Below are 24456 nucleotides of genomic sequence, written 5' to 3' on the forward strand. Positions count from 1 at the left end.
CGGCGTGACGCTACAGATAACGCGACTGGTCACACCCGCGCCGTCTGGTCCTGTGGCTCCGATCTCCCTTTCGATATTGCCACTATGAACATCTTCAAGAGTCGTAAGTGCAGTCGTTTTTTTGGTCTGTATACTTCTAATATTTTCTGCTATAGTCCTTGGAAAAGTATGGCGTACGTTCGATCTTGCTAGAAGATATGTCCGATGGCCTGACCTTACTACTCTCAGAGGACCCCAATGCTGCCGAAGTCGTCAAGATCGAGATGGGCCAGTTGTACCTTGTCAGGCCGGGGAACATCCGGTCATCAAGGGAATGCATGTGCGAGCTTCTGTCGGTGCATCATCTAATTGTCCCTGATTTCATTACAGATACAACGAAGCAATAGCGACCATACGCCGTGTCCCCGCACTCGACCACAATTTTCAGCTAGTCATTACACGAGTATATGAAGATGGCGATCAGGAGCTTCTCGAAGATGAAGACGAAAGTGCGTAAATCTATTGGATACGTCATCTAGCACAGGCTTTCACACGTGACGAATGATAGCTGATGAAGAGAGGGTGTTCTTGATCAGTGAAGAACTTGAATTCCATTCTGGGGTGACAGACGATGAACCAACTTTCATTTGGCGCGACCTCGATGGGGATGTCGACGAATTGTACGAATTCGTAGCCTCGGGCACCAACGAACCGACTCGCGCGTTCTTTGAGACTTGCATGTATCGCGCAATGTACGAGCGCAAGTTCAAGGCAAGTGCGGATAACACAAAGGACTCTGACTTGGATCAGTTTATATGGCAGTTAGCGCTTCACGTCATGTCGCCCTTAATCGCTCCCTGATAACGTTTTCAGACCTGTCGCAAAAGCTAGGGGCAAAACCGGTAACCGGAAGTCGCCGAAGAATCAACAAGACTTCGGGGACCTTCCATCAGACACTGTGGACGACTCTACGGTCCAGCCACAAGCGATGCCGAATAAGACACCAAGTGCAGCGGCGAGGCCATCCTTTGCGAGCTCCTCACTCCCGACAGTCACTTCTCAAGAAGGCCATATTTTCTCCTGGAACCTGGAAATAGAAGGCTTTGTTGCCGAGCGCGAGGAAGTTGTTGTTGCCAAAATCGTTGAGCGCACCCCTGGCAACTTCAATTATTGGCTCATAATCTCTGATGAGGATGGCGATTTCGTTTCTGACAAAATTTCTTCGGATATGAATCCTCGCTGGGCACCAAAGACATCATCATTAACATGGAACTATGCCAACGGCGGCAGATATGATAGTTGGGCTCTGCAACTCGCATCTACAGAAGCTTACGACGCATTTAAGACGGCCTTCGCTCAATGTCTGTGGGAAACATTGCATGGCGTGGAATTTCGAAAGGCCAAGGTAGAAATCTCGCGATTTCAATATTTCAAGTTGTTTACTGTGCACATAGCCCGATGAGCAAGCCTACGTTATCAGTTCAACAACTGAAGATATTGAAATGCACGACGTAGAAGATGATGGCGAAGACGAAGAAGAGGTTGAATCAGAACTTGACCCTGACGAAGGTACGTGGATTCTGCTATTGCATATGGGAAACCCCTGAGTGGCGTCTTAGAAGCGAGTGAGGAGGAGGAAGAAGAGGAAGATGATGCTGTTTCTCCCATGCCACAAGGGGAACGCAACTCACAATTAACGATCGGATATAAGGGCGACCGCTCTTATGTTGTCCGTGGGAATAATATTGGCGTCTTCAGTCACTCCAGCGACGATCAGGTGAAGTACTATGCGACTATTAGTAAAATCTCTACGCCGCAGGGCAAAGAATTCAAGCCACAGGAGGTATCTTAATTTCAATTCCTTCGCATGATGACAAGTTCTGAGATCATCATCTTTTCGTGCAGGTCATGTTGCACGATCAGGACACGAAGATGGTCCTCAAGAATCCTTTGGATCCTCATTCGTTATTCAGCATGGACATTGAACGAGGCAAAGTGGTCGAAGAGTGGAAGATCCACGAAGATATCACAGTCGATCACATTGCCCCCGAAAATAAATTCGCTCAAACTACTCGCGAGCAGACTCTTGTCGGTGCTTCTCACAATGCGCTGTTCAGAGTAGATCCGCGTATCTCTGGCAGCAAGATGGTTGAGAGCCAATACAAGCAATACGTCAGCAAGAATAAATTTTCTGGGGTTGCTACAACAGCCAGTGGCAAGTTGGCAGTGGCAAGCGAAAAAGGAGATATCAGACTTTTCGATACAATCGGGAAGAATGCGAAGACAGCTTTACCACCTCTCGGTGATCCTATTCTTGGTATCGACGTCACTGCCAGTGGCCGGTGGATTGTCGCAACAACAAAGACTTACCTGTTGCTCATTGACACTCTTATCGGCGAAGGGAGATACGCCGGAAATCTGGGTTTCGATCGTAGTTTCCCCGCTAACGCCAAGCCTATGCCACGAAGACTTCAACTTCGTTCTGAGCACGTTGCATATATGAATCATGACATCAACTTCTCCGTTGCGCGGTACGTGCCTTTAGGAGTGGCCACGACCTCGACTGACTTTACCGAAACCGTAGCTTCAATCAAGGCGAGGGGCAAGAAGAGAATGCCATTGTCACCGCAACAGGGCAGTATGTCATCGCATGGGACTTCGCGAAGGTTAAGAAAGGGCACCTTGACAAGTATGAGATTAAGAAGTACGAAGACATGGTCGTTCAAGACAATTTCAAGTTCGGGGATGATAAACAAATCGTGAGTGTTCTGCAGTCTGTAACGGCGCAGCGCACTCATGCAGATCACTGCAGATCGTGGCCTTGCAGAACAACGTCCTTGCAATTAACAAGAAGAACCTCAAACGGCCCACGAGAAATTCGCTTGCGGCCCCTATGTCTATTCTTCACAGTCGGTCGGGCATTGTGAATAGTCCGTACTAGACGATGATTTCTGAGACGGGATTGTTGTGGTAGTTGTATGTATTGCGGATTGTATACCTAACGTCTTCAGTAACGTAGGATAGGTGTATCGCAGAAGTTCTCTAAATATAAATGAAGATGTATATAATATTCTCTTCTATTCCTTTTCATTTGTAGTAACGTCGGGTTGTCTGTCGCGACTATCAACATATCTCCAAATTCCAAGATGCCACATGATCCGGGGTATCATAAGACTAAATCCAAGAACAATGGTGGTCCAAAGCATTGGACTCCACTGTGAAATATCCCATCTCTCATCTCCGAGAGCCCACAGCGTGACAAAGAGGTGCATACAGTCTCCCATAAGAAGGGGAGTCATGAGAGCAAATATGATATTCTCTTGGATAGCGAGTTGCGTCGAGAGATTCTTCCGGATGGCCGTTAAGACAAAAAAGTTGACGACCCCCATGAGTGCACAGACGTGAGCTAGTTGGATTACAGTCACGATGGATGCCTTTGGAAGGCTAGTAGGTGGGGGACTATGCGCTGGCCATGGTGCTTGTGTATTGTGCGTCTGTCAGGTGGTTATCAGATGTTTGACTGAAGGAGGAGACTATCACACTCACTGTTTCAGGGTCGTGCACTGCTCCTATGAACCCGAGTATCGTCAAAGCAGGTTCATAGAACGCGAAAAGGGCATAGTAGAAGTCGGGTATAGCTGATGCCGACGGCTGCATTGAAAACACAGGAGTGTCGACTACAGGAACTGCTGGTATCAAACGCAAGATTTTTGCGCGATAGCTAGTGTACTTGAAGTCTGGAAAGTAGCAGACAGTACTTGTGACGACCAGGATGAGCCCGTGAAATGCCGCTGTGAAACAGTTTGAAATAAGTAGCCCGTGGGCTCGGCAACCCAATATTAGTAAAAGCCAACAGGTTAGATAAGGATCAGGGCGTCTTTCTGAAGCTCACGATTGTTTTGTCTCAAGTGTCTCTTATATGCCCAGCTCGGGGCCCGGGGAAGAAGTTCACATAGAAGCTGACGCGGACGGTCTTAACAACTATTATAGCAGCAGACGTACGTAACAGTTTAATTCGCTTTACTCGCTCTGACATTGTCTGACCGGCCCTAAAGCTGATTAGTTTTCTCATCGTGCAATTTCTTCGTCTTCTTCATCTTACAACCTCAGGTCTATCTTAAACCCAGGTGGCCAGCTAATCATTCGATGTTGATCCACTAAATGGCGAGGACCGAGACCATTCTTCTACCAGAAGATGAGGGTATAATGCATGGCTTGTTATCCACTTCTGCGAGTCTGTGCTTCGCGCCTTTCTAACATTACAATATGCGTTTCAACTGTAGACTTTGTATTATGATTAATATCGATCGATTCTTTCATTGATAACCATAAATTGCGACCAGCGCAGCAAATAGCTTGTTGGACTTATCAGAAATACAGTGCGGTAACTTAGATTCTAGAATACAGACTACTAGGGGGTTGTCCGCAAGCTGCCCGGAGGTATCGGTAATGTCTACTTCGTACAAACATAATATTAGCCGCTCAATAGACCGTTCAGCTGTTTTCGGGCTTCTTCCATTACCCTCTCCGCTTCGTCGTCCTCCAGTTGATCTTGTGGTGTCTGCCACAAAATTCAGAATAGAACTACTCAAAACAAGAACATGACCTACTGGTAGTTCCGTTCCGGCTGACCCAGCTAGCCCAAGTTTCCCGTTGGTGAGGTCGAAAAGTACCTTGTCAACTTCAGCGTCTGCCTCTTCTTCTATATCTTCGTCTTCGTCCATTTGTAACGTGTCTTCAAGCATTTCCTCCATGATCCCAGCCTGTGGTACAAGTCAGATAGTCAGGGGAGCACTATAGAGAAACAGCACACCTTTGTCATCTCCATACTCATTTCCCGCATCACTTGACTTATCTGGGGTAGTTTGACAAGCGAGTTGGATAGTTTCATAATTTCCGTAGACTTCTGCAACGACCCTGTAACTTTGGCCATAGCTGCAGAGTCATAGCATGTAAATCAGCCAGACTTCAAATTAAGAGTATTCGCTCACCGAGCTGCTGCTGTAGCTGGGTACCGATCGATCCCAAGCGTGCTTTGCTAACAGACAATCTGTCTTTCTGCTTATTACTGCGGACGACCTCCTTGGCGAGGATTCGCGCAGACTTCACATCTCCCTTGGAAGCAAGCTGCTTCACCGTCGTGCGTGCCTTTGCAGTCGCAGCTTCGAGCTGTACCTGAGGGATTAACGTGGGATATGAGCACTACAGAACAGGGTGCCGACCTGCCTCATCTCCCTGTCCAGTTGTCGGCTTTCTGAACGCAGTTTTCCTTGCCATGCGCGCACTCTCTCTTCAGGTGTCGGTCCATAGAAAAAGCGGTTAATGGTCTGCATGAGAGATCGAGTGCTGTAGCTGAACTGGAGAATGTTGCCTCTTTCGGTTTTCAAGGGTAATTCGGGCTTGGCACCACATCATCTTCGGCGTCTCTTGAGACCTTCTTTCCTACATGATGCAGTTTAAACTTGTCTAGTGGACCTTTCGATATCATGCTACATGGATTGTCGCGCTTTGGACGTTTTGAACACTTACTACCAGATCCGAACAAGCTTGCTCCAGCGGCTAACATGGCGGCTGACTGCTTCGACAGTGCATATAAACACCACTCTTCCGACATGGTCCTCCAGAACACCTTGGCTGCTCTTCACGAGGTTCAAACAATATATCCAGACGCTAGATCCGTGCAGGTTCACTTCGCTCACAATGTCAATCCAACGGCTCCTAAGCCTAATCCTATTTCCGTCCTTTGCCCGTGCCGCCATAGAACCTGTGTCCCCCGGTCCCGGCGACGTGTTCAGATCTGGATCACCCTGTCCCATCTCTTGGAATACCGACCGGTCCGGCCCCACCCAGTCATGGAAAAACGCAACCATATGTATGCAATTACATTACTCGTCCTATTTTTATTTTCACATTGGTTACTATGCAGACCTCATGTCTGGCTCCAACGGGAACATGTCGATGGTCACGACCGTTGTCGAGCATCTAGATGAGACTAACATGACATCGTATAACTGGCTATGCCCTGACGTGGCACCCAATGCAGCCATTTACTTTTACCAGGTATGGTGCATAGCCATATGAGTCCCATATGGTCTTTTACTGAAACAGGTACACCAGTTTTCGAATAACGGGGTACCGACTGGATCCACTTGGACGTCTCGATTCACAGTAAGCATGATGGTAAATCCTCTACGTGTAGAAGCTGATTATAGAGCTTCTAAGATTGCTTCGTATTCTGGCAACACCACTCTTCCTGAAAACAGCAAGCAGCCTGACAGGGCTCCTATCCCGTGGGGCGTCGGACATCTTGTAACCCCCAAGAGCACGAATCCCTCGAGCCCAAACGTTTCACCTCGGAGCCGTTCATTACCAATCCCTCCATGCGAAACACTAAAACATCATCAATGCATGACATCCCCGGAGGACGCTTCGTTCTCCCATACTAAAAGTCCCGCTAACCCCCCTCTTCGACAACGCATAGTCTTGCGCCCCACCGTAACAGATCAAGTCAAGCCCATGCGAGAGAGAAGACCTTCAAGCAGAGGTAGTCGCGGAGGCCCTGATCTGAGCGTGCATATCCTATGTGCTCTGGCAACATTGTGGTTGATGGTTTTGTAGATCAGGAACGTAGATATGGCTACAAATTTGTACTACTACCTGCCTGTAAAAATAAGTAATAGAGAAAGAGACTAAATATCTACAGCGCAAAGTAAGAGTGCACTATAAAAAAATAATATGAACAGATCGATAATATGATATACACACAGCAAACACAGATTAAAGTTGCGGTCCAGCCTTGATTTGATTGACCAGTGCTTCCCAGTAACTCCAATCTGAACCATCCACTTCCATCAAACCAGGATCCCCAGTCATTGGATTGTTATTAGGTCCTATCCAGCCTGAGAATTCAGCACCACCAGGCCCTCCCCAAGATAAAGCAGGCATGCCTGCTGTCGCATCGACTACAGGACCCCCACTGAAAGTGCTACACCAATGATCCAAGAGAGACTGAGCAGCTGATTCTTCCTCCCCACTCGGACTGCCGCTGCCAGCGGGCGAGTTGAGCGTACCCGTACCGTCGTTAGATCCATTGTGCTGCAGGCGCTGAATAGTGGGGGAATGTGTATAAGGAGGTGATAACGTGTATACTACAGGCGAAGACGTCGTGGGAGACAAGGTTTTCGGCGACGCTGTACCCATCGTGAAAGCTCGTGCAGATGGTGGCAGAACAGAACGAGAAGTCGACATGGAGAAGATTGTGGAATGCTGTTCCCCAGTATGCCCGTTTGTAGGTGAGCTTGCTCTATCCACGCCATGCGATGCACTTTCTGCCATTTGTGATGCGCGGCTCTTAAGGAACTCGATAGTTTTTAGCTCCCTCCGAGTCGTTTCGTCCATTTCGCGCACTCCCTCGTGGTCCGCCAGGAAACCGTCCAAAATAGTGTGCATCATGTCCGCATCCTTGCCTTTCGGATGCAAGACTAAATAAATGCCGCTAATCATCGCTGTTTGAAACTCTCTGTAGGCGTTGCTCAGAGAATCGCGAGCTTCTTTTGGCATCAAATCACGGAAGGCCTTGCGAACTTGGAAATCCTTGATCGAAGACTCGAAGCATGCCCTTCGGGAACGCAGGTAACGATCACAACTCAATTTCCGCAATAAATATGGACGATGGAGGCCGACGCGAACGAACAAGACCTCGGTAATGAGGAGGAAGCGGTGAACAGGAATGAATGGTTTCGTCTCGTCGAGGGATGTGTCGGGATCCAATGAAAAGTGAGGTGGTAAGTTGGAAACGAATTTTAAAAGGTCGTCATCCAGCGTCAAGACATCAGAATAATGACTGGGTGACTTGACCTTCTGAAAATGATGTACTATCCTTCCAATAATGGAGGCCAGCTGATGCCTGAGAATAACAAAGGTCATTAGCGTAGGGCTCGAAAGGGAAGGTGGATTGCGAATGACGGCAGGGGAAAAGTCGTCATCAATGTTCAGAGGCGGGAGGGTGGAAGTGTAATCGTCTTGAATAGCATGAGGTCTTCCAAGCACAAGTGCGTAAGAACGATCGGCGTGATAAAGATATGACCTTCAAGATTCCCTAAGTTTAGATCTTGAGGGGACATTGATATCCTTACCATATGCGGCGTCTGTTTTCAACCTGAGCAGGGTCGAGTCCCTGTGCAAGCTAAATCAAAACAGGCATACCAATAGAATATTCACGAGCTTACCGTAGGTGCAGCATCACGATGGAATCCAAGTGCCTGGGCTGTTCGCACAGCAGCACCCAACTGACTCCAACACTCCGTAATGCGACGATCAAAAGTCAAGAATCGTGCACTCTAGTGATTATGTCGGAACTCCGCGCAGCATAGATGACCTTTGACACTTACGAGTAAGCGAGTGAGAACGATATCCAGTGAATCTGGCTGGATAGCTGCGGCAATAAGCAGAGAACGTCGAGCTATACATAGAACGGGTGGGCAAAAAACACATTATAGTCGATCAGTGACGTACAAGACCAGTAATATCTCAAAGATGTCACTCTTCTTGTTCGTGCGTCACCAGCAAGATGTTCAGGTGCCAATCGCACTGAAATAGCAAGCACCACGAACAAGAGCGGAAGGAAGCGTGCATCGTTAGTATTGGCGCCCACCCCGTTAGCGCAAAGAGATGCGTAGGCAGTCCGAAAGTCAGCCTCGCAAACGGGATATCTTGTCCAATTGCTACAATCAAGGGGGGAAATCATCAAGATTGGACAACATATAGGACATCAACTGACATTGCAGCGAAATAATGATCAATAAGTACATCGGAAAACCGTTGCGGAGGGAGCTCCTGAAGGAGTTCCGAGATTTTGTGCGGTGATACACCGCATTCTTGGACAAGACTCTTGAGGTTGTCGGCTGCTGAGGGTTCAGAGTCTTGTCGCACAGACTCCATTATCGATGGGGTCGCTAAGGCTGATTTATGCTCGCCGTGACCAGTTCCATGCTGGCCGGAAGGCCCCGCATGAAGATTAGAAGTGGAATGAGGCGAATCCCACTGTTCTTGAATTGAACTGGCAACGACAACGTTTGCCAGCTAGTGAAAAGCATGTCAGAGAATATAACTAGCATGACCATCAAAACATTCACTTGCTCCAGAACGGAGGCGGGTGCTACACTTCCCGAGGCGCTATTGCCATACCATTTTCCACTGTGGAAGGTACCACCACTTGGATCCTGCTCATCAGTTATCGAACGATTATCGTCGTCTGGGCCTTCAGTTGTAGAACTTTGATGTCTGTCTGCACCTGAATAGGAGGACTGAGACGGCGAATTGAAGTACTGGGGCAAAGCCTGCTCGATGATGTGCTCAAGCCTGGCTAAGCGGACGCCCAGATCTTGGTCTGTTTTTCCAGGAGTGTATGCTTTGCAAAGCTCGGGTACTTTTCGTGCTATACACTGGGAAGACTGTCAGACGAACGGGTAATAAACAACATGAAAGAGTCATACATGAGAGCACGGTATCTGCCGGTCGCACTGCCATGGGGAATATTTTAGCAATGTGATTTGAATGAGAGTATGGACATACCTTCTGTTTTCGACGATGACATTCACCACAGGAGAAACTACGGACAAAATGGTTCTGGGTCGCTCTAAGCGCGCAAAAAAATGACAAACCTGACTCTAGATCTGGGTTTCTTGACCTGTATATGATCGCCATCATCATCCTCGGTCTTCCTCCTCTTGAGACTAGAAGTTTCGGAAGCTGAAGAAGTATGCTTGACCATGGATGATGGGAGCAGATGATGATGGCCTTGGAAATTGAATAGAAAGATGAAGAGGGTGACAGGCAAATCAATGACTCCGTCTCCGAGTCCGATCTGCACGTGCAGGTGGCACTGCTGGCATCATGTGCGAGCGTTAGCGAACTCCGGTTACTATTACCCAGGCGCGACAGACTCTATCCGGATTGTTCATCAAAGGTTATCTCTAATACAATCTATTTACCGCAATGTCCTCAACAACACAAATCGACTCAGATGTAGCGCTCATGATGGAACAACCGTCCTGGAAGAAAACTAAACTCTCCTTGGAAAGACCCTACAAGGATGACAAAGGAGAGCGCATACCTGTCCTTCTAGACATAGCTCCAGATGGAGTGCAAGTATTTGAGCCGTATGTCATGAAACCGTCGTTATATTCTATCGCTAACCAAGCATCAGTCAACAAGATCCCACCAAACTCTTGGGTGAAAACCTGAGACGTATATTCATCGAGCGCGGTGTAGATTTTTTTGAGCGCCAAGATGCCCTGGGGGCTACCGGGGATTTGTCCATTCCTCAGGCCCTGGATACCAAAGACGATAAGGTCGAATCGGATCAGCAGGAGGAAGGCGTCTCGAAAGCCCATATGAACCCAGAGGAGTTGTTCAAAATGCGCATGGAAATCATGCCCCAGCTATTGTATGTGATCATCCAGGCGGCAACGTCGGAAGTCTCATTCGCAAGCTAGTACCGCACTAGGAGAGATGACGCATGCCAGGGAGCTGCTTTCGTTGCTACTGGCTTCTTCTGCACCAACTGATCCATCTCCTATCCCTGCCTTACCTTCTTCTACATTGACGGCAAGTATTGTCACGAAGCCTTCGCCTATACCTTCAGTGGACGCATTCAATGCTCAGCTGACTATCGGTGGAAAGGACGAGGCTCTGAGAAAGGCTTCGAGTATATTCAAGGCCGCCGCAAACAACCTGGAGAGAAGCCGCCTCCGAGGTCAAAGGTATTGGGTTGATGCACTCAAAACCAGGCGTGCCAATTGGGGATTGGTGCCTGCACCCCTCCCATTTGGTGCACCTACAGGCAAGGGTGCTGATAAAACGTCAAAGGACTTCTTTGTCTCTTTCGGACTAGAGGAATGTAAGCATTTGATCATGTTTACTATCTTGAATTTAACCATGCGTCCAGCTCCAGCTCACTTCAGACGAAGAGCGGTAGGACACATGACAACCTATGAAACCGCATCACATGTTCTTGTGTTTCCTCACCGTCAGCGAGTCCGCCTCCAAGTTTCTCTTATTCTAACCGATTCCAACGGCCTCCTTCGCACTGCTTCCAACAGTATAACAGGCCTATCAGATGCGTCATTGGAAGATTCTCTTAAAATCGCGCAAAGGGAAATGGTCGAGGAAGAGCTTTTCTCTGTCTTGATTAAAGAGGCTAGCACTTTACCGACAGCGTCAGCACGAGTGGCCGAGCGGCTAATCGTCATTGACGCTGCCCAGGGAATGGAACTCAAGTTTGAACTCGTGAGTTATCATTGCAGACCAAGATGTGGCACTCAACTTGTGTAGGTTGATGGTGATGCTGTCAATGCTCAAGAATCCAATAAGAGTGATGAACGTTTGTCCGCTACTTGTAATCTCATATACTTCGCACTGCAAGGACTCCTCCTGTCTCTGCATGCGTCGCAGAAATCTCAACGCCTATCATCAGCCAACACACAACATGTACCCTCGGTCTTTCCGAATAAGGCTCCTCTGTTGCAACCCATTATTGACCTTCTTCAATATCAGGTATTCTGTGACAGAATCAGAGTAGAGCTGGATAAAATGGTTTCTGCCTTGCTCAAGGCCGGTGTTCCGTCCTCGTTACGATTCGACGCTGTAGGTGAAAGCGGGCACCAATTAGTGGAGCATTTTGTCGCCAATGAAACGGCAAGAAGGATTGGGGGCGAGGCTCTTCTCCGTATCGACGTCAGGCAAGTTGCGATCTGGAGCACATTCTTGAGCATATATTTATGTTCTTCGCAACAGGCAAACTCTTCGTTTGACATTCCTTTCTCCATCATCTCTTACAGCCCATTTGCCACAAGCAACGCTGCCGATTGCGTCCATCCCTCAGCTAGTGCAGCTTCTTTCAGATGAAGTCGAGAGGTGCCTTCTCAACCGGTTGTGCGAAGTGGGTTTACAAGTTTGTGAACGCGTCGGTGCAACATGGTTTGTCGATTTCGTCAGCGGCAAAGCGGTCGGAAGGTGGGAAGGAAATATATTGTGAGCACAATAAGTTTGTTCTTCCTCTTTCCAGCACAGACTAAGGAGATTTCCAGGAACTTCCGCGTCATATTCGACAAGGACTTTGCCATCCACTCATCGGCATACCGTCTGAACAGAGCGAGTCACCAGTTATCATTACTAGAAACATACACTCCTGAGACCTCAGTTTCTCTCGTAGCATGGCTTCAAGAGTTGCTCGAGAAGACCATATTAGAATCTTAATTTTTTTTGGCCAATAATCGTGTTGCATGATATCATAAGCATATGACCTACTTGGCTGAGTGGATGAAAATGTGAATGCAAAAGTAAGTAAAGGCATGAAAATTTTTACTCGTCGTCATCATCCTCGGCAGCAGCAGCCTCGCCTCCTGAAGCCTTGAAGGCCTCGATCTTTTCCTGGATGCGAGCTCTGCGCTCCTCCAGCGTGAGTTTATACGTCTTGTACTTCAGGCTCTCCGCCTTCCAGTCCTTGGTCTTCTCCGAAGGCTTGAAGGTGGGGTCCTCACGAATGGCGGCATACGCGTTGGTGTAAATTTCCTCAATATCTTCTGAACCAATATCATCTGCAAGATATGAAGAGAATTGCTTCTTGAAGCTGAGCAAAAACCATAAATGTTACATTTTTGATGTTCGTGTGGAATGGCTTACCGCTCGTCATCCTCCTCCTCGAGCGACTCCATGTACTCAGCAACGTGGCCAGCAAAGATGTACTTCTTGAGCACTTCGCTATCGAGAGACTTGCTCTCTGGGTCGTACCCAGGGAAACGCTTCTCAGAGTGGGGGATGAATATACCACCGTCACTTGCGCCCTTCATTGCGCCGAAAACACGGTGGCCAGTGGAAGTGCGCTTAAGACCAACATCGAGGTAGCACTTGAAAGGTCGTGGGGCATCATCCTCATCCAATGCCTCAGTCAGCGTCAGGGCACCGTCGGGCTCCGCGACACCCTCGTATTTATCGGCAAGACCCAGCTTGGTCAATGCACGGCGAGCGCACAAAAGACCGGTTGCGTATGCTAAGGTGTTCATCAAATATCATATAGTAAATTACGTGAAAGAATCATACCAGCAGTCCAGTTAGTGAGACCGTGGTTAATTCCGTATCTTGGTAGCTCTTGTGACCGTGCAGCGGTCAAGACGAAGTCGCCCTGTAGACGTGCATACACGATCTGGACGATGATATCCCGGTTCGTGAAGCGCACTACTAGACGATATTTTGGTGCATTGCTTCAGAGTTGTTAAAACAAGTCGCCGTTCTTTATGCTGCGATAACTTACTACTTGTTTTTAGCCTGGGTCACGAGGCGTTTGCGGGCATAGTCTAAGTAGACCTTAGCACATGCGATCAAGAAATCTACAGGATGCTCACAGTCGGTCTTTCCCTCTCTTCTACGGCGGTACTTCACTTGGAAGCGGGAGAAGTAGGCATCAGACTTCACTTTTTTGACGAACGGCATCTAGTGGGAATTGTCAGTTAACTGCACATATGCATCCTGGGTAGCTATAAACCATCCATCGAAAACTGGCAATATTTGCACAATTTGATTATCATAGCCAGTCATTGAGGACTAGACGGTGCCACGGGACGGTGAACAGTCATAAAGACATACCTTGAGGGATCTTGAGGACGGCGGGGACAGCGAGTACACCCTTTCAATCAAAGTTTCTGTGGTTGTTTACCTTTGTTGATTTGTTGATTTAATCAGTTATTATTATTTTTATTAGTTATCAATTTGGTAAGTGAGGTGACCCATAACCCCGGCTTCTCATTGTACCAACATCAACGCATTATGGACTCGCAGTATTCTCAATTCAGCCAACAGCAACAGGCTTATGATGTTAATCCTTACCACCAGCCTTATCAAGGTCCCATGTATCCTTTGCCCGGATCTTCGTCGAACCACAGCGCACCTGTTCCAGCGAATGCGTACGAATATGATGTCGGCATACTTGCGCAACAGAGTGTCTATGTTCCTGGGGCTATGATCGACAAGCGTGGAGGCGCTGGTGGGAAACTTGCAAAGGGTGGAAAGCGCACCACTGTGCTCCGTAAGGGTGGTGGAAAGGTCTGGGAAGATCAGACTCTTCTAGAATGGAATCCATGTAAGTGTGCCACTTGATATGAAAGTCAGCCACTGACAAACTGTATCGTAGCTTGGTTCCGCTTGTTCGTAGGAGATCTTAGCAACGATGTCTCCGATGATGTCCTCGCGAATGCCTTTAATAAATACACATCTTTCCAGAAAGCTCGTGTCATACGCGACAGGTTGAGCCAGAAGGTGTGGACGTTTCCTCTTGCTCTACAAATTTTGTTGACAAAACATTATTAGGCTAAGTATGGTTTCGTCGCCTTTTCAGATCCAGAAGATTTCCTCAAAGCTTGGAAGGAGATGGATGGTGAGAAATACCCTTGTCCAATCACCGAAATCTCGCTCAGCCATATTTCAGGTAAATATGTAGGTAACCGTCCAGTCAAGCTCAAGAAGGCGGATGATACTGCTATCCGACCTGTAGAGATAGGGCACCGAAAGGCTAGACAGCTCGAAAAGGACTTGAAGAAGAATAGAGGCAAACCATACTAATCGATCGCCGCTGTGCGTTTAGACGACGTGGCTGGTCTGCGAAGACATCGCCAGTATGTTTTATTTTTTGATACTGGAGCGCAGCTCACCGTGTTATGTATCTCAACTATGAAATTATGATAATGGACACCGTGCATACTAAAGCCACACGATCATAGTGGGTACCGTCCCTTGATTCCTCACGCATCAACTTCGTTTTCTGCATTTTACAGTCAGGCCTACTATGCGCGTTTTCTTCAAATTGCTTGTTGAGCAAGTATGCAAGGTAAGTACGGGGGACGCTGTCGTCTGCTGTGATAAGCCGAATGCCCATTGCTGTAGAAATTTTGTAGTCGTATATGTAGACTTATAGTCTCCCCCTAAAAGAATGAAGACAGTTGTAAAAATCTAGAATTTTCTCTGGAGCTTCTGAAGAGCAATCAGACAGTGCTTGAACGATGTCAGAGCACGTGATTTGATGCATGATGGAATGTATACAGTACATGTCTTTACGCACTAGCTAGCCATTAGCCAGATACTGAATCATGGACATCGACAAGCTTTTCAAAGTAAGGGCTTGTCTTGCACTCTTCCGTGTATGTTGTGATGTTTACGCGCTCCAGGTGCCCAGGCTTCCTACGAGCTCAAAGCGGAAGATGCCAGATAATCCTACCCCGGAGATGCTAAAGAAGATGCGTCTCGATACTCCCTTGAATGAGGACTCGGTGGATTCGGCCATGGACGTTGAAATCCCTGAAAGCAGCTCGGCTCCTCACCGACAGTCGCGACGCGCAACTGTAGAAGACGGGGACGACAAAATGGTTGATGTCTCCTTTGCTCCAGGGGGTGACGCGGACTACTTTGTCGAAGAGGATGAAGAAGGGCGGTTCTACGGAGGAGGACTGACTTCGGAACAGAAACAAATTTTGAGTATTTTTGAGAGTGCTGAAGGAGAAGGAACAACGGAAGACGTGAGCGCATACAAAATTCTCGCGAAATGCGTAAATATTGACACGACGTGAAGCCAGAAGGAATATCGATCACAAGCATAAGAAGAACGCTACTGAAGTTTGAACGAGCTGCCAACAAAAACCAAGACCAACGCTCGAAGTACCCGGATGATCCGTCAAAGTAATTTACATTGGACGTCTTATGGTCCTAGGACTGATTATACTTACGCTGTTGCAGGTTCATCGACTCTGAAGCAGACCTCGACAGTGCGCTTAAATCTCTTCTATCTTTGGCACAGTCTCCTGTCCTGGCCTACCCAGAACTCGTGCGGTCAGGTTCTGTCAGTTTACTCATTGGACTCCTCAGCCATGAAAACGCCGATATTGTCATTGACGTCGTTGATGTGATCCATGAGCTGACCGACGAAGATGTTGGGAACGAGCTAGAAGATGAGGAGGAGCAAGAGGAGGCGCAGGTAGCGCTAAAGACCCTCATTGAAGCCCTGGTTCGTTCCCATATTTCAGCATGGTTCTGTTCTTAAGTGCTATGTTTTCCACTCTACGCAGCTAGAGAATTCAATCTTGGAGTTGCTCGTTGATAATCTTTCGCGTTTAAACGAGACTGAAGAATCAGACCGACAGGGTGTTTTCCATATTCTCGGTATTCGTGCACCTAACCTCTCGTCATTCGTTACTGACCTACGTTCCAGGCATATTTGAAAACATACTTGGCTTTAACCCTGACCTTTCCCTTATACTAGTGTCGAAGACCAAGCTGATGAATTGGTTACTCAATCGCGTCCAGTCCAAGACTCATGACGAAAACCGTGGCTATTCCGCAGAATTGATTTCCATTCTTTTACAGAACAATGCAGCGAACCGTCAAGATTTTGGCAAGAAAGACGGCGTCGAGATCGCTCTTAACGTTCTTTCTGTAAGTTGCAGTTGACTATCACAAGCTTTAATATCATTTCCTATGATATAGCAATTCCGAAGACGTGACCCAGTTGATGCAGACGAGACCGAATTCATGGAGAATTTGTTCGACGCTCTTTGTTCTGCGTTGGCCGAGCCTGAGATCAAGTCTTTTTTCCTCGCGAGCGAGGGTGTCGACCTCATGCTTCTTATGATGAAGTGAGCGCGTCCTGTGGATGTCCACGCAATGCTAAATTGTGCCGTTGGTAGAGAAAAATTGCAATCGAAGTCGAGAGCAATCAAAACTCTCGACTATGCGATGTCTGGCCCAGCAGGCACCGCCACTTGCGCAAACTTTATCGAGGTCCTTGGACTGAAGACGCTCTTTGCTACTTTCATGGGAAAGGTATAGATGCAGTGTTCTCAGTACGGTTTAAACTAATTAAGCCTACTCCGCAGGGTTCAAAAAAAATTAAATCCAATGCACCAGCAGCAGCTTCCGAAGATATCCCACATATTCTTGGCATTATCTCCTCATTGTTTTCAAACACTCCATCGGACTCTCCAGATCGAATACGTCTGCTTGCCAAGTTTGTGGAAAATAATTATGAGAAAGCAGATAAACTACTCGAGGTGCGGGAAAATGCTCGTAGTCGTCTGAAAGTTGTGGACGCGGAGATCGCGGCGGAGAAAAAGGTATGTGCCATGTAATATTCACTAATGAACATCCAGTCCGAATGCTGAATGCGCAGGAAACCATTGCTAACGGTGGTGAAATCGAGTCAGAAGACGAGGATCTGTTTTATCTGCGTCGACTGGAGGGCGGACTGTTCACATTGCAGACAGTCGATTATATCCTCGCATGGGTAGTCATGGAGGACGATGGAGTAAGCAACATTTTTCGATAACCTGTGATAGCTAAGTCGAGTAACACTCCAGATTCGCGGCCATATCACACAAATGCTTGAGCGCAAGAACCAGTCCTTGAAAGATATCATCTCAACCCTTCAAATATACCGCGACAACCTCGACGCTGACACACAGAGCAATGGCCTAGCCACTGATCACGCTCCAGAAGGTGGAGCACTATCACAAAAGGAGATCCTTCAACATCTCGTCGATTTTCTGCAGGAATGTTTATAACGGACACGGGGCATTAAAATATGTAGCAATATATGCGTAGAGTACAAGTCGTGTGTCCTACTATGCGGCAGTCAGTGTAGCGGACGCGAAAATCATTTCGAGTGCGCCTTTTGTTTTGACCAGTTCTTTTTGGAACCGAATCTCGGCAAGGACTTTCTTTCGAAGTCGCATGAAGAGTGAATCGATGAGAGGTGACTGTCCAAGGACCGGTGTGTACATCTCTGCATGGATACGTCAAGCCAGCGAAAATGCAAGACGATCAATCACGTACCGATGACCAGACTTGAGACGTCGGACACCATTTCACCAAAACGGGGATCAGCGACATGCTTCACGAGAAGACGCAAGACTGGTTCCAACAGAACATCATCTCGACCTGCCAATGCGCTCCGAAGGCCGTCACGATGTATCAATTCTTGTATCAGAGAGAAAGCCGTTGTCGGTGGGACGTTCTATAAGGCGAATCAACATCGAATTTCACAACTATGGTGAACGAGCATCACCTTTCTGAGCACCGAATCCAAAGCTGCTGAATATTTAAACCCTTTCAAAAGCCTGTCGTACTCTTTCAGACGCCTTGCTCGTCTGCTTTCGATTCTCAGCTCGTCCACATCTCCGGTGGGTTTGGGCTTGATTTTGGACTTGGTGCGTCCTTGACCAATTACAGGAAGGGTACCTCCTAAGAATGTCTCAAAAGCTCCAGATTTTAAAGCAGTAGCGAAGGGCGGATCCGCGCCTTCTGAAGCTTTTGGCTGTCTCCGTCTAACAGAGAGCGTGCCATCTGACATTCCCGCGGCGATATGCGTTTCATCCGGCTGCACTGCTGTTAGCAAAGGAACATGACAAGAAACTAGAACTTTACATACGGAAATGGCAAGACAAAGAACAGGCGCGGGGTATCGCATGGTATGCACGACCTTGTACGAGCTGACATCGTAAACCTTCACCATATGATCCAAACTCCCCGTCAACAGACGACCCGCAGACCCATCAAATGCTAGCGAGGTAATAGTCTTCTGGTGATTCGAAAATGCACGCAAACAACGGCCACCAGCGACCAAGTCCCAGAGGCGCAGGATAGGACCTGCGGTAGACAAGGCCATTGTACCAGATGGGAACATTTTGACTTGCTCGACTGGTACTGCACTCGAGGTATCTCCGCCGCCCATTATCATCTCGCATTGGCTGGTCCGCGTGTCGAATAATCTCATGGTTGCGTCATAAGAACCAGTGAGGATGAGGTGGGGATTCGAGGTCGAAACTTCACCAGAGCGAACATAGTCGGTGTGTGCATGGAATGTGACTACTTCAGTTTGTGACGGGACGTCCCATAATTTTACGGTGGTGTCGTCTGAACAGGAGAGTACTTGCGTGGGTGCGAGGGCAGAAAATTTAGTGACGTGTACCGGCTGCTTATGCGAGTCCAGGGTACGAAGGATGGCGCGTGAATTGATGTCAAAGACCTGCAAGCAGATTGATTAGGATGTGAATATACCGTGGGTATGCGCCCATACCTGCACGAGACCTGTATCATCACCTGCAACGACGAGCTTTCCGTCAGGACGGATGTTACCACTGCGTGCAACATCCTTGAAGCGCGAAATTGTCTTTGTCACTTTCTGGGTTCGGGGTGCATAAATCTGAACACGCGTTGCTGCTGTTACAGCATACCTATGAGGTTTAGAAGGAGAGAACTGGATAGACGTGACTGGTGCGTATTCCTTGATAAACACCGGGTGTTTGAATTGACGCCAATATCTTGATTCTGGACTATGCTTAGCCGCAGCTGGCCGAGCATGTCTCTGTACGACTACCGGCTGATAGTCCATGTGGTAGCATGAAGCAGATGTCGGGATTCGGATGACAATATTTTTGTATCCCACGAGATGATGATCTACTGATCTTGTCGGTGTACATAAAGATCAAAAGACTCGAAGGATCTCTCTTACCTCAACTTCTATCTCCCTCGTTGGAACCCCCCCTTTTCTTTTTCTTTACACCTTTATTATATCTGTTCGAAAATGCTTCTTTACGAAGATGTCATCTCCGGTGATGAGATGTTTTCCGATGCGTTCCCCATGTATGCTCCAATCTTGGCGCTCGAGCCTATCATCATATACTGACTACTCAAAAAACCAGGAAAGAGGTGGACGGCATCGCCTATGAAGTAAATTGTCAGATGATCACACTCAAGGAGGGCAATGTTGATATCGGTATGCGTCCGATCGAAAGAAAAAAGAACATGGCTCATCTACTTGATTTTGTAGGTGCTAACGCCTCAGCTGAAGAACAGGAAGAGTCACTCGAGGATGGAGCGATTACAGTTAACAATATCGCCCATTCCTTCCGTCTTCAAGCTACCGCTTATGACAAAAAAGCATATCTTTCTCATCTCAAGGTATATATCATATTATTGCTATACCTGTGGAGATCGAAACTGATTAGGATATTCATGTTAGGGTTACATGAAGGCTGTAGCGGAGAAATTAGCAGCGAAGGGAGACCCTGGTGCTGTCACTGAATTCAAGGCTAAGGCAAATGACTTTGTCAAGAAGATAGTCGGTAATTTCAAAGACTATGAATTTGTACGTTGTGCTTTGCCCCCTATACGCGTTGACAAACAAAATTTTAGTACACTGGCGAGAACATGAACGCTGACGGAATGGTAGCCCTGTTGAACTACCGGGTGAGTTGCGATGTTAGAATAAACAACGTCGTATTCTCAATGATTTCTCATCTCAGGAGGATGGGGTCACCCGTACGTGTTTTCTGTCAAGTAGCGTCATCATGATCATCACACCTGAACAGCCTACTTCACCTTCTGGAAGCACGGTCTCAAGGAAGTCAAACTGTAATATTTGTTTTCGAATCGATGGTTTCTATCACTTTATATTAGAGCAATCGTACGAGTCGCTCCACTTACACTCCCCACGAATATTGAATGCATGCAAGAGATAAGATAACAATAGAGGTAAGACTGCTGCGCACAAATTACAGTTCATCGTGAGCCTCCCGCGGTGCCTCAAACGTGGCCTGCGACTCGTTTTCAGGAGCCTTGACAGAAGGCTTCAAGCTGTTCTTGGCATGCTCCTGCACGTACGCAATGAGAGATTCCAATTCCCGATCCCCGCTATATTCAAGGAACTCCTGCGATCCTGCAGGCTTGAATTTGAGGGTGGGGAATCCGCTGATACGGAATGGGGCTGAAGCTGGGAGATCGTTTTCTTGGGACTCCATCTTTGCACTGCAACGATGAATCAGTTTTGTTGACAAGGTTGGAGGAAAGGTGGACGTACATGACCAACTGATCTTTCACGTCAGCAAAGTGATCACCGAGGGAATCCCAGATGGGCTTCAAGCGCTTGCAGTGACCGCACCTAAACAGGTCTTCAATGACATGCGTTATGAAATATGGCCAAAGCAACGCACCATGTAGCATAAAATTCAACAAACACATCCTTGGAATCATCATACATAACCTCATCGAACTGTTCACTAACGAGCGTGAACACGCTCTCATTCTGACTCTCAGGAATGGGCTGGCTCTTGAGCTTAGGAAGAAGCTTCCCAGCGAGGTACTCGCCGACCATAGCAGACACAGCCTCAGCCTCTATAGGCTTGCTCTGGTCATAAGGGTACTTGAGTTGATCCTCCAGGTTCTGAATAACGAAACTCGGCCATTTGGGTTCAGCAAGGTTCAAAGCCTTTGCATGGTCGCCAAACTTGGTCGCATCTATCCAAACAAAGTGGATCTTGCCGCGGTACTTGGCAGCAACAGGCTTGAGAACAGCGAGCGTCTCGTCTTTCTTTTCGTCTGTAGGGTCCAAAAACAAGTATGCGATGGGTTTACCGCTGCCGGCGTACATGGCATACGTTTCTCCGTTCACCTCACCAAGGATAGGGATGGACAGCTGCTGAATCCATGCTTCGAGTTCAGCGGTAATAACTGCAGATGGCGGGTGCGGGTACTCGGTGATATGTTCATCAAAGTTGCGGTAGACGACGATAGCGGGAGGAGTGACGCCTGCGGCTGCGATAGCTGCAGCGTCAGAGGTGATACCAAAGAGGTACTCGTCGCGGAGCTTTTCCGCTGTTGCACTGAATTCAGGTGCGGGGGCCTTTGTGGTGGAGGAGACGTAGGCGAGGACAACGAGCTTATCGGCGTTTTGGAATTCAGTGAGGCTAGAGGCGGTGACGTCAGAAACGGCAGGGAGGTTTTGTCTGAGGGTGATGTTAATAGGTACGAAAAGGTGACAGAAGGGTAGAGTATACTTGAGCATGTAGCTGATGATACCATCTGCCTTTCGCGGACCGGAGTATTCGGTGGGTTCACCGTTGCGGAAGACTTTGAGGGTGCTATGGAGGGATGGTCAATGCGCTAGAGAGAATATTTTGAATGGTATGGACGTACGGGTAACCCTGGACACCATGGGACTGGCAAAGGTCTGCCTGGTCGACACAGTCGACTTTGGCAAGCTTGATGTCCTTCCCTTTGAGTGTGGTGGCTGCCTCCTCGTAGTGGGGAGCTAGAGCTTTGCAGTGGCCACACCTATGGTAAAAGTCGGCGAGAATTCACGTAAAAGGACGATGGAAAGGTACCATGGAGCATAGAACTCGACTAAAATCAAAGGTTCTGAGTTGACAGCAGAAGTAAAGGTGTCCTTTGTAAGGACGAGCACATCGGAGGACTCGGCAACGTCAGCTGATGCCAAAGAGGCAAGGGCGATGGCAGAGGCCACGGACACGAGAGAGGGGAAGCGCATTGAACGATGCGTTGGTGAGAGTTAGCTGCCAATAAATTGTGACGATGCAGGTTTTATAATGCAAGTAAGTGTATACGTGTCACCTGGGCGGTGTAGTATTGCCGGGTTAAGGCTGCTATGTGGCAAGACCGTACTTCCGAAAATCTGGCGGAATACTTAATCCAAATTCGAGCGCCACGTAGTCTACTGTATAATTTAGAGTCCAAGCAACTGTATCAACTAAGTCTGATATATCATGCGATTAGAGTAAGACTATGTACAGCGAGGGCCAGGCTATAAGGTGGACAGGTCGAAATCACTGCCAGTGGTTCGACCACTGGCATATCGCCTTGTGGCTGAGACAAACGGACGTGGCTGTGGGAAATCAGTTACGGGAAACGTATGTGGGCCAGAGGTTGGAGGGGGAGAAGGTACTGGTGAACGAGGATGAGTTATGGGCAACAGTAGAGGACAGATACAGCTTACTTTTGCGAGATGGAGGTGTCCTAGCACTACCATTGATGGAGGGCCGTTCGACAGGTAAAGCGAAAGGCTCAGTGACTGGTGTTGAAACGGTACGGGGTCTAGGAGGAGCAGATACAGGAGGTCTTGGAGGAGCAGATGGAGGGGGAGGTGGACGGGAAGGTGGAGGGCGATTTACAGGTGGAGTTTGTGGACGGGAATCAACTTCTGACAAAGGTCTGACACGAGCTGGAGGAGCAGGTGGACCGTCTGATAAAGGTGGCCTACGAGAAGGTGGAGGGGGGACTGCTCGAGCAGGAGAACCAATGGTCGACAAGGGTCTGGCTGGGGGAGGAGGAGGGGCTTTCCTTGCAGGTGGAACTGGAGGAACAGAACGTGGAGCTGGACCAGTAGGGGGAGAGGAAGGACGAGCTGGTGAAGAGGCAGGACGAGCTGGTGGTGGTGGTGGTGGTGAACGGGCCGGGAAAGCAGGAGGAGCGGGGGAAGCTGTCCTTGCAGGTGGTGGTGGTCGACGCGGTGGGGGAGGAGGTGTGGGAGTGTTTCTAGAAGGAGCAGATCTTGAAGGTAGTGAAGGAGCAGATCGATTTGGCAATGACGGTGCAGATCGATGAGGTATTGAAGGAGCAGATCTATTTGGCAGTGATGGTACACTTCGATTAGGAAGCACAGGTGGTGCAGGTGCAGGAGGAGGACCTCTGGCAGGAGGAGGTGCTGATGGTCTAGCAGGAGGAGGTGCTGATGGTCTAGCAGTAGGCGACGGTGACTTTCCTAGCGTAGGAGGTTAATTCAAACATTGAAAGATGAATGAAACCGGCACACCCAGATTATGACTACTAGGCTTCAATTTAGGAACACCTCCAGCAAACAATCCACCAAGTTGAGGTCCTCCCATCGATGGTACTCCACGTGAAGCAGCAGCAGCAGCAGCAATACCACCGCCGCCGCCGCCGCCGCTGCCACCACCACTTGCCTTTCCATCAATCAAAGGACCACTCCGGTCATGTGTTTCAGCTTTCTTCAGCTTCCTGCCGGCCTGAATCTGTTTCAAAAGCTCAGAAGACGCCATCGTAGATCGTGGTCAGTGTGTGTTGTCACTCCGGAGTCACAGTTCACATGTCACGACTCATCGGTGAACACATGGAGTCCCGCCGCCATAGCCAAGAACTTTTCTCAGGGTACACAAAAGCGAATCTGGAAACAACCGCCCTATAGCTAAAGGTAAACCATTGCGAATAAGGTCGCCGAATTATGGGCATCGTTCAAGTTGTTGTGCAATATCAGATTCGGTATATATCCATATAGATTGAAATCATGAGCTGGATGTCCTACAACAGTATCATATTGCTACAGCGTGCCTCATTGGTTCGGTAAACAGATTGTTGAATACAAAACAGTTCAACAAGATCTCGACAGCGAGTAATATTCATTCCTGATTGTCACATCAGCTCTCTGCGTCGATATGGACGGTCCCGAGGACGAGTAGATCGACATTGCTCAATAACTTCTCCCCCAATATTTTTCAGGGGGCACAGCATAACGAGATCGGGAAGGCTTCTCTGACTTCTACATACTAGCGATGATGGCAGCATCATTCCGAAGGTAATCATAGGGAGTATTTTGGCGAGGACCTATAAGCGGAGCTGACGACA

At 48.2% G+C, this 24456-nt stretch overlaps 13 protein-coding genes across 13 annotated transcripts; 6 read left to right on the forward strand and 7 right to left on the reverse strand.

The window, feature by feature from the left end:
* Positions 1-2988, forward strand: HD556DRAFT_336508 (VID27 cytoplasmic protein-domain-containing protein). Its single transcript, XM_041310312.1, has 11 exons — positions 1-103; positions 156-173; positions 229-319; positions 370-488; positions 548-800; positions 853-1384; positions 1434-1548; positions 1599-1822; positions 1885-2510; positions 2564-2738; positions 2792-2988. The coding sequence occupies exons 1-11, from the start codon at positions 85-87 to the stop codon at positions 2918-2920; spliced, it is 2301 nt and encodes a 766-aa protein (XP_041167222.1). The 5' UTR covers positions 1-84; the 3' UTR covers positions 2921-2988.
* Positions 2900-4044, reverse strand: HD556DRAFT_336556 (uncharacterized protein). Its single transcript, XM_041310313.1, has 2 exons — positions 3526-4044; positions 2900-3473 (listed from the first exon to the last, which is right to left on the reverse strand). The coding sequence occupies exons 1-2, from the start codon at positions 3634-3636 to the stop codon at positions 3057-3059; spliced, it is 528 nt and encodes a 175-aa protein (XP_041167223.1). The 5' UTR covers positions 3637-4044; the 3' UTR covers positions 2900-3056.
* A 409-nt stretch (positions 4045-4453) lies between these two features.
* Positions 4454-5312, reverse strand: HD556DRAFT_1224973 (vacuolar sorting protein Vps24; the record flags this gene model as incomplete). The annotated part of the gene is made up of 5 exons (XM_041296984.1): positions 4454-4540; positions 4590-4742; positions 4793-4914; positions 4971-5148; positions 5202-5312. The coding sequence occupies 5 exons, from the start codon at positions 5310-5312 to the stop codon at positions 4454-4456; spliced, it is 651 nt and encodes a 216-aa protein (XP_041167224.1).
* A 367-nt stretch (positions 5313-5679) lies between these two features.
* HD556DRAFT_1224656 (uncharacterized protein) lies at positions 5680-6597 on the forward strand (the record flags this gene model as incomplete). Its single annotated transcript, XM_041296966.1, has 4 exons — positions 5680-5851; positions 5906-6039; positions 6097-6147; positions 6202-6597. The coding sequence occupies 4 exons, from the start codon at positions 5680-5682 to the stop codon at positions 6595-6597; spliced, it is 753 nt and encodes a 250-aa protein (XP_041167225.1).
* Positions 6598-6756: 159 nt separating this feature from the next.
* HD556DRAFT_1436697 (fungal-specific transcription factor domain-containing protein) lies at positions 6757-9751 on the reverse strand (the record flags this gene model as incomplete). Its single annotated transcript, XM_041305601.1, has 10 exons — positions 6757-8065; positions 8115-8155; positions 8208-8318; positions 8370-8440; positions 8494-8702; positions 8759-9060; positions 9114-9422; positions 9474-9500; positions 9553-9589; positions 9642-9751. 10 exons carry the CDS (start codon positions 9749-9751, stop codon positions 6757-6759), a joined length of 2526 nt encoding a protein of 841 aa, XP_041167226.1.
* Positions 9752-9862: 111 nt separating this feature from the next.
* Positions 9863-12254, forward strand: HD556DRAFT_1323898 (subunit 17 of mediator complex-domain-containing protein). Its single transcript, XM_041301454.1, has 7 exons — positions 9863-10139; positions 10187-10426; positions 10476-10879; positions 10928-11268; positions 11314-11720; positions 11776-12012; positions 12069-12254. Exons 1-7 carry the CDS (start codon positions 9976-9978, stop codon positions 12235-12237), a joined length of 1962 nt encoding a protein of 653 aa, XP_041167227.1. The 5' UTR covers positions 9863-9975; the 3' UTR covers positions 12238-12254.
* Positions 12255-12342: 88 nt separating this feature from the next.
* Positions 12343-13470, reverse strand: HD556DRAFT_1224277 (60S ribosomal protein L5; the record flags this gene model as incomplete). Its single annotated transcript, XM_041296946.1, has 5 exons — positions 12343-12610; positions 12664-13030; positions 13081-13241; positions 13292-13334; positions 13383-13470. The coding sequence occupies 5 exons, from the start codon at positions 13468-13470 to the stop codon at positions 12343-12345; spliced, it is 927 nt and encodes a 308-aa protein (XP_041167228.1).
* A 253-nt stretch (positions 13471-13723) lies between these two features.
* Positions 13724-14648, forward strand: HD556DRAFT_336844 (RNA-binding domain-containing protein). The gene is made up of 4 exons (XM_041310315.1): positions 13724-14116; positions 14168-14292; positions 14344-14410; positions 14462-14648. Exons 1-4 carry the CDS (start codon positions 13804-13806, stop codon positions 14593-14595), a joined length of 639 nt encoding a protein of 212 aa, XP_041167229.1. The 5' UTR covers positions 13724-13803; the 3' UTR covers positions 14596-14648.
* A 471-nt stretch (positions 14649-15119) lies between these two features.
* HD556DRAFT_1470204 (Catenin-beta-like protein) lies at positions 15120-17612 on the forward strand (the record flags this gene model as incomplete). The annotated part of the gene is made up of 11 exons (XM_041308426.1): positions 15120-15143; positions 15198-15545; positions 15599-15705; positions 15763-16030; positions 16092-16185; positions 16235-16458; positions 16510-16658; positions 16710-16845; positions 16899-17135; positions 17192-17326; positions 17379-17612. 11 exons carry the CDS (start codon positions 15120-15122, stop codon positions 17580-17582), a joined length of 1926 nt encoding a protein of 641 aa, XP_041167230.1. The 3' UTR covers positions 17583-17612.
* HD556DRAFT_337315 (WD40 repeat-like protein) lies at positions 17421-19442 on the reverse strand. The gene is made up of 5 exons (XM_041310316.1): positions 19097-19442; positions 18449-19045; positions 18086-18397; positions 17854-18034; positions 17421-17803 (listed from the first exon to the last, which is right to left on the reverse strand). The coding sequence occupies exons 1-5, from the start codon at positions 19409-19411 to the stop codon at positions 17643-17645; spliced, it is 1566 nt and encodes a 521-aa protein (XP_041167231.1). The 5' UTR covers positions 19412-19442; the 3' UTR covers positions 17421-17642.
* A 42-nt stretch (positions 19443-19484) lies between these two features.
* On the forward strand, positions 19485-20507 carry HD556DRAFT_1323912 (translationally-controlled tumor protein). Its single transcript, XM_041301455.1, has 7 exons — positions 19485-19662; positions 19722-19795; positions 19850-19980; positions 20042-20167; positions 20215-20268; positions 20325-20340; positions 20391-20507. The coding sequence occupies exons 1-7, from the start codon at positions 19604-19606 to the stop codon at positions 20435-20437; spliced, it is 507 nt and encodes a 168-aa protein (XP_041167232.1). The 5' UTR covers positions 19485-19603; the 3' UTR covers positions 20438-20507.
* Positions 20508-22422, reverse strand: HD556DRAFT_1323916 (thioredoxin-like protein). The gene is made up of 6 exons (XM_041301456.1): positions 22182-22422; positions 21994-22131; positions 21855-21938; positions 21012-21803; positions 20879-20959; positions 20508-20826 (listed from the first exon to the last, which is right to left on the reverse strand). Exons 1-6 carry the CDS (start codon positions 22343-22345, stop codon positions 20574-20576), a joined length of 1512 nt encoding a protein of 503 aa, XP_041167233.1. The 5' UTR covers positions 22346-22422; the 3' UTR covers positions 20508-20573.
* Positions 22423-23961, reverse strand: HD556DRAFT_1323919 (uncharacterized protein). Its single transcript, XM_041301457.1, has 3 exons — positions 23627-23961; positions 22811-23575; positions 22423-22758 (listed from the first exon to the last, which is right to left on the reverse strand). Exons 1-3 carry the CDS (start codon positions 23871-23873, stop codon positions 22619-22621), a joined length of 1152 nt encoding a protein of 383 aa, XP_041167234.1. The 5' UTR covers positions 23874-23961; the 3' UTR covers positions 22423-22618.
* Between the last annotated feature and the right edge of the window lie 495 nt (positions 23962-24456).

Source organism: Suillus plorans (assembly GCF_016647745.1).
Source record: "Suillus plorans strain S12 chromosome Unknown HD556scaffold_2, whole genome shotgun sequence".
Classification (NCBI taxonomy): domain Eukaryota; kingdom Fungi; phylum Basidiomycota; class Agaricomycetes; order Boletales; family Suillaceae; genus Suillus; species Suillus plorans.

Bases quoted from the DNA above. Each gene is read 5' to 3' on its own strand.
- HD556DRAFT_1323916 (XM_041301456.1), bottom strand. From the start codon at position 22,345: ATGCGCTTCCCCTCTCTCGTGTCCGTGGCCTCTGCCATCGCCCTTGCC. The intron at 20,960-21,011 runs GTGCGTTGCTTT...AGACCTGTTTAG, and splicing joins GTTGAATTTTATGCTACATG to GTGCGGTCACTGCAAGCGCT. The intron at 20,827-20,878 runs GTACGTCCACCT...TCATCGTTGCAG, and splicing joins GTGAAAGATCAGTTGGTCAT to TGCAAAGATGGAGTCCCAAG.
- HD556DRAFT_1323898 (XM_041301454.1), top strand. From the start codon at position 9,976: ATGTCCTCAACAACACAAATCGACTCAGATGTAGCGCTCATGATGGAA. The intron at 10,140-10,186 runs GTATGTCATGAA...ACCAAGCATCAG, and splicing joins GGAGTGCAAGTATTTGAGCC to TCAACAAGATCCCACCAAAC. The intron at 10,427-10,475 runs GTATGTGATCAT...TTCGCAAGCTAG, and splicing joins GAAATCATGCCCCAGCTATT to TACCGCACTAGGAGAGATGA.
- HD556DRAFT_1323912 (XM_041301455.1), top strand. From the start codon at position 19,604: ATGCTTCTTTACGAAGATGTCATCTCCGGTGATGAGATGTTTTCCGAT. The intron at 19,663-19,721 runs GTATGCTCCAAT...TCAAAAAACCAG, and splicing joins TTTTCCGATGCGTTCCCCAT to GAAAGAGGTGGACGGCATCG. The intron at 19,796-19,849 runs GTATGCGTCCGA...TTGATTTTGTAG, and splicing joins GGAGGGCAATGTTGATATCG to GTGCTAACGCCTCAGCTGAA.
- HD556DRAFT_336844 (XM_041310315.1), top strand. From the start codon at position 13,804: ATGGACTCGCAGTATTCTCAATTCAGCCAACAGCAACAGGCTTATGAT. The intron at 14,117-14,167 runs GTAAGTGTGCCA...ACTGTATCGTAG, and splicing joins TCTTCTAGAATGGAATCCAT to CTTGGTTCCGCTTGTTCGTA. The intron at 14,293-14,343 runs GTGTGGACGTTT...AAACATTATTAG, and splicing joins GCGACAGGTTGAGCCAGAAG to GCTAAGTATGGTTTCGTCGC.
- HD556DRAFT_336556 (XM_041310313.1), bottom strand. From the start codon at position 3,636: ATGCAGCCGTCGGCATCAGCTATACCCGACTTCTACTATGCCCTTTTC. The intron at 3,474-3,525 runs GTGAGTGTGATA...ACCACCTGACAG, and splicing joins CAGTGCACGACCCTGAAACA to ACGCACAATACACAAGCACC.
- HD556DRAFT_336508 (XM_041310312.1), top strand. The intron at 320-369 runs GTGCGAGCTTCT...ATTTCATTACAG, and splicing joins CGGTCATCAAGGGAATGCAT to ATACAACGAAGCAATAGCGA. The intron at 1,549-1,598 runs GTACGTGGATTC...GTGGCGTCTTAG, and splicing joins AGAACTTGACCCTGACGAAG to AAGCGAGTGAGGAGGAGGAA.
- HD556DRAFT_337315 (XM_041310316.1), bottom strand. From the start codon at position 19,411: ATGGACTATCAGCCGGTAGTCGTACAGAGACATGCTCGGCCAGCTGCG. The intron at 19,046-19,096 runs GTATGGGCGCAT...ATCTGCTTGCAG, and splicing joins ATGATACAGGTCTCGTGCAG to GTCTTTGACATCAATTCACG. The intron at 17,804-17,853 runs GTACGTGATTGA...GTATCCATGCAG, and splicing joins CGTCTCAAGTCTGGTCATCG to AGATGTACACACCGGTCCTT.
- HD556DRAFT_1323919 (XM_041301457.1), bottom strand. From the start codon at position 23,873: ATGGCGTCTTCTGAGCTTTTGAAACAGATTCAGGCCGGCAGGAAGCTG. The intron at 23,576-23,626 runs GTGTGCCGGTTT...CTCCTACGCTAG, and splicing joins GCCTAGTAGTCATAATCTGG to GAAAGTCACCGTCGCCTACT. The intron at 22,759-22,810 runs GTAAGCTGTATC...CTCGTTCACCAG, and splicing joins GACACCTCCATCTCGCAAAA to TACCTTCTCCCCCTCCAACC.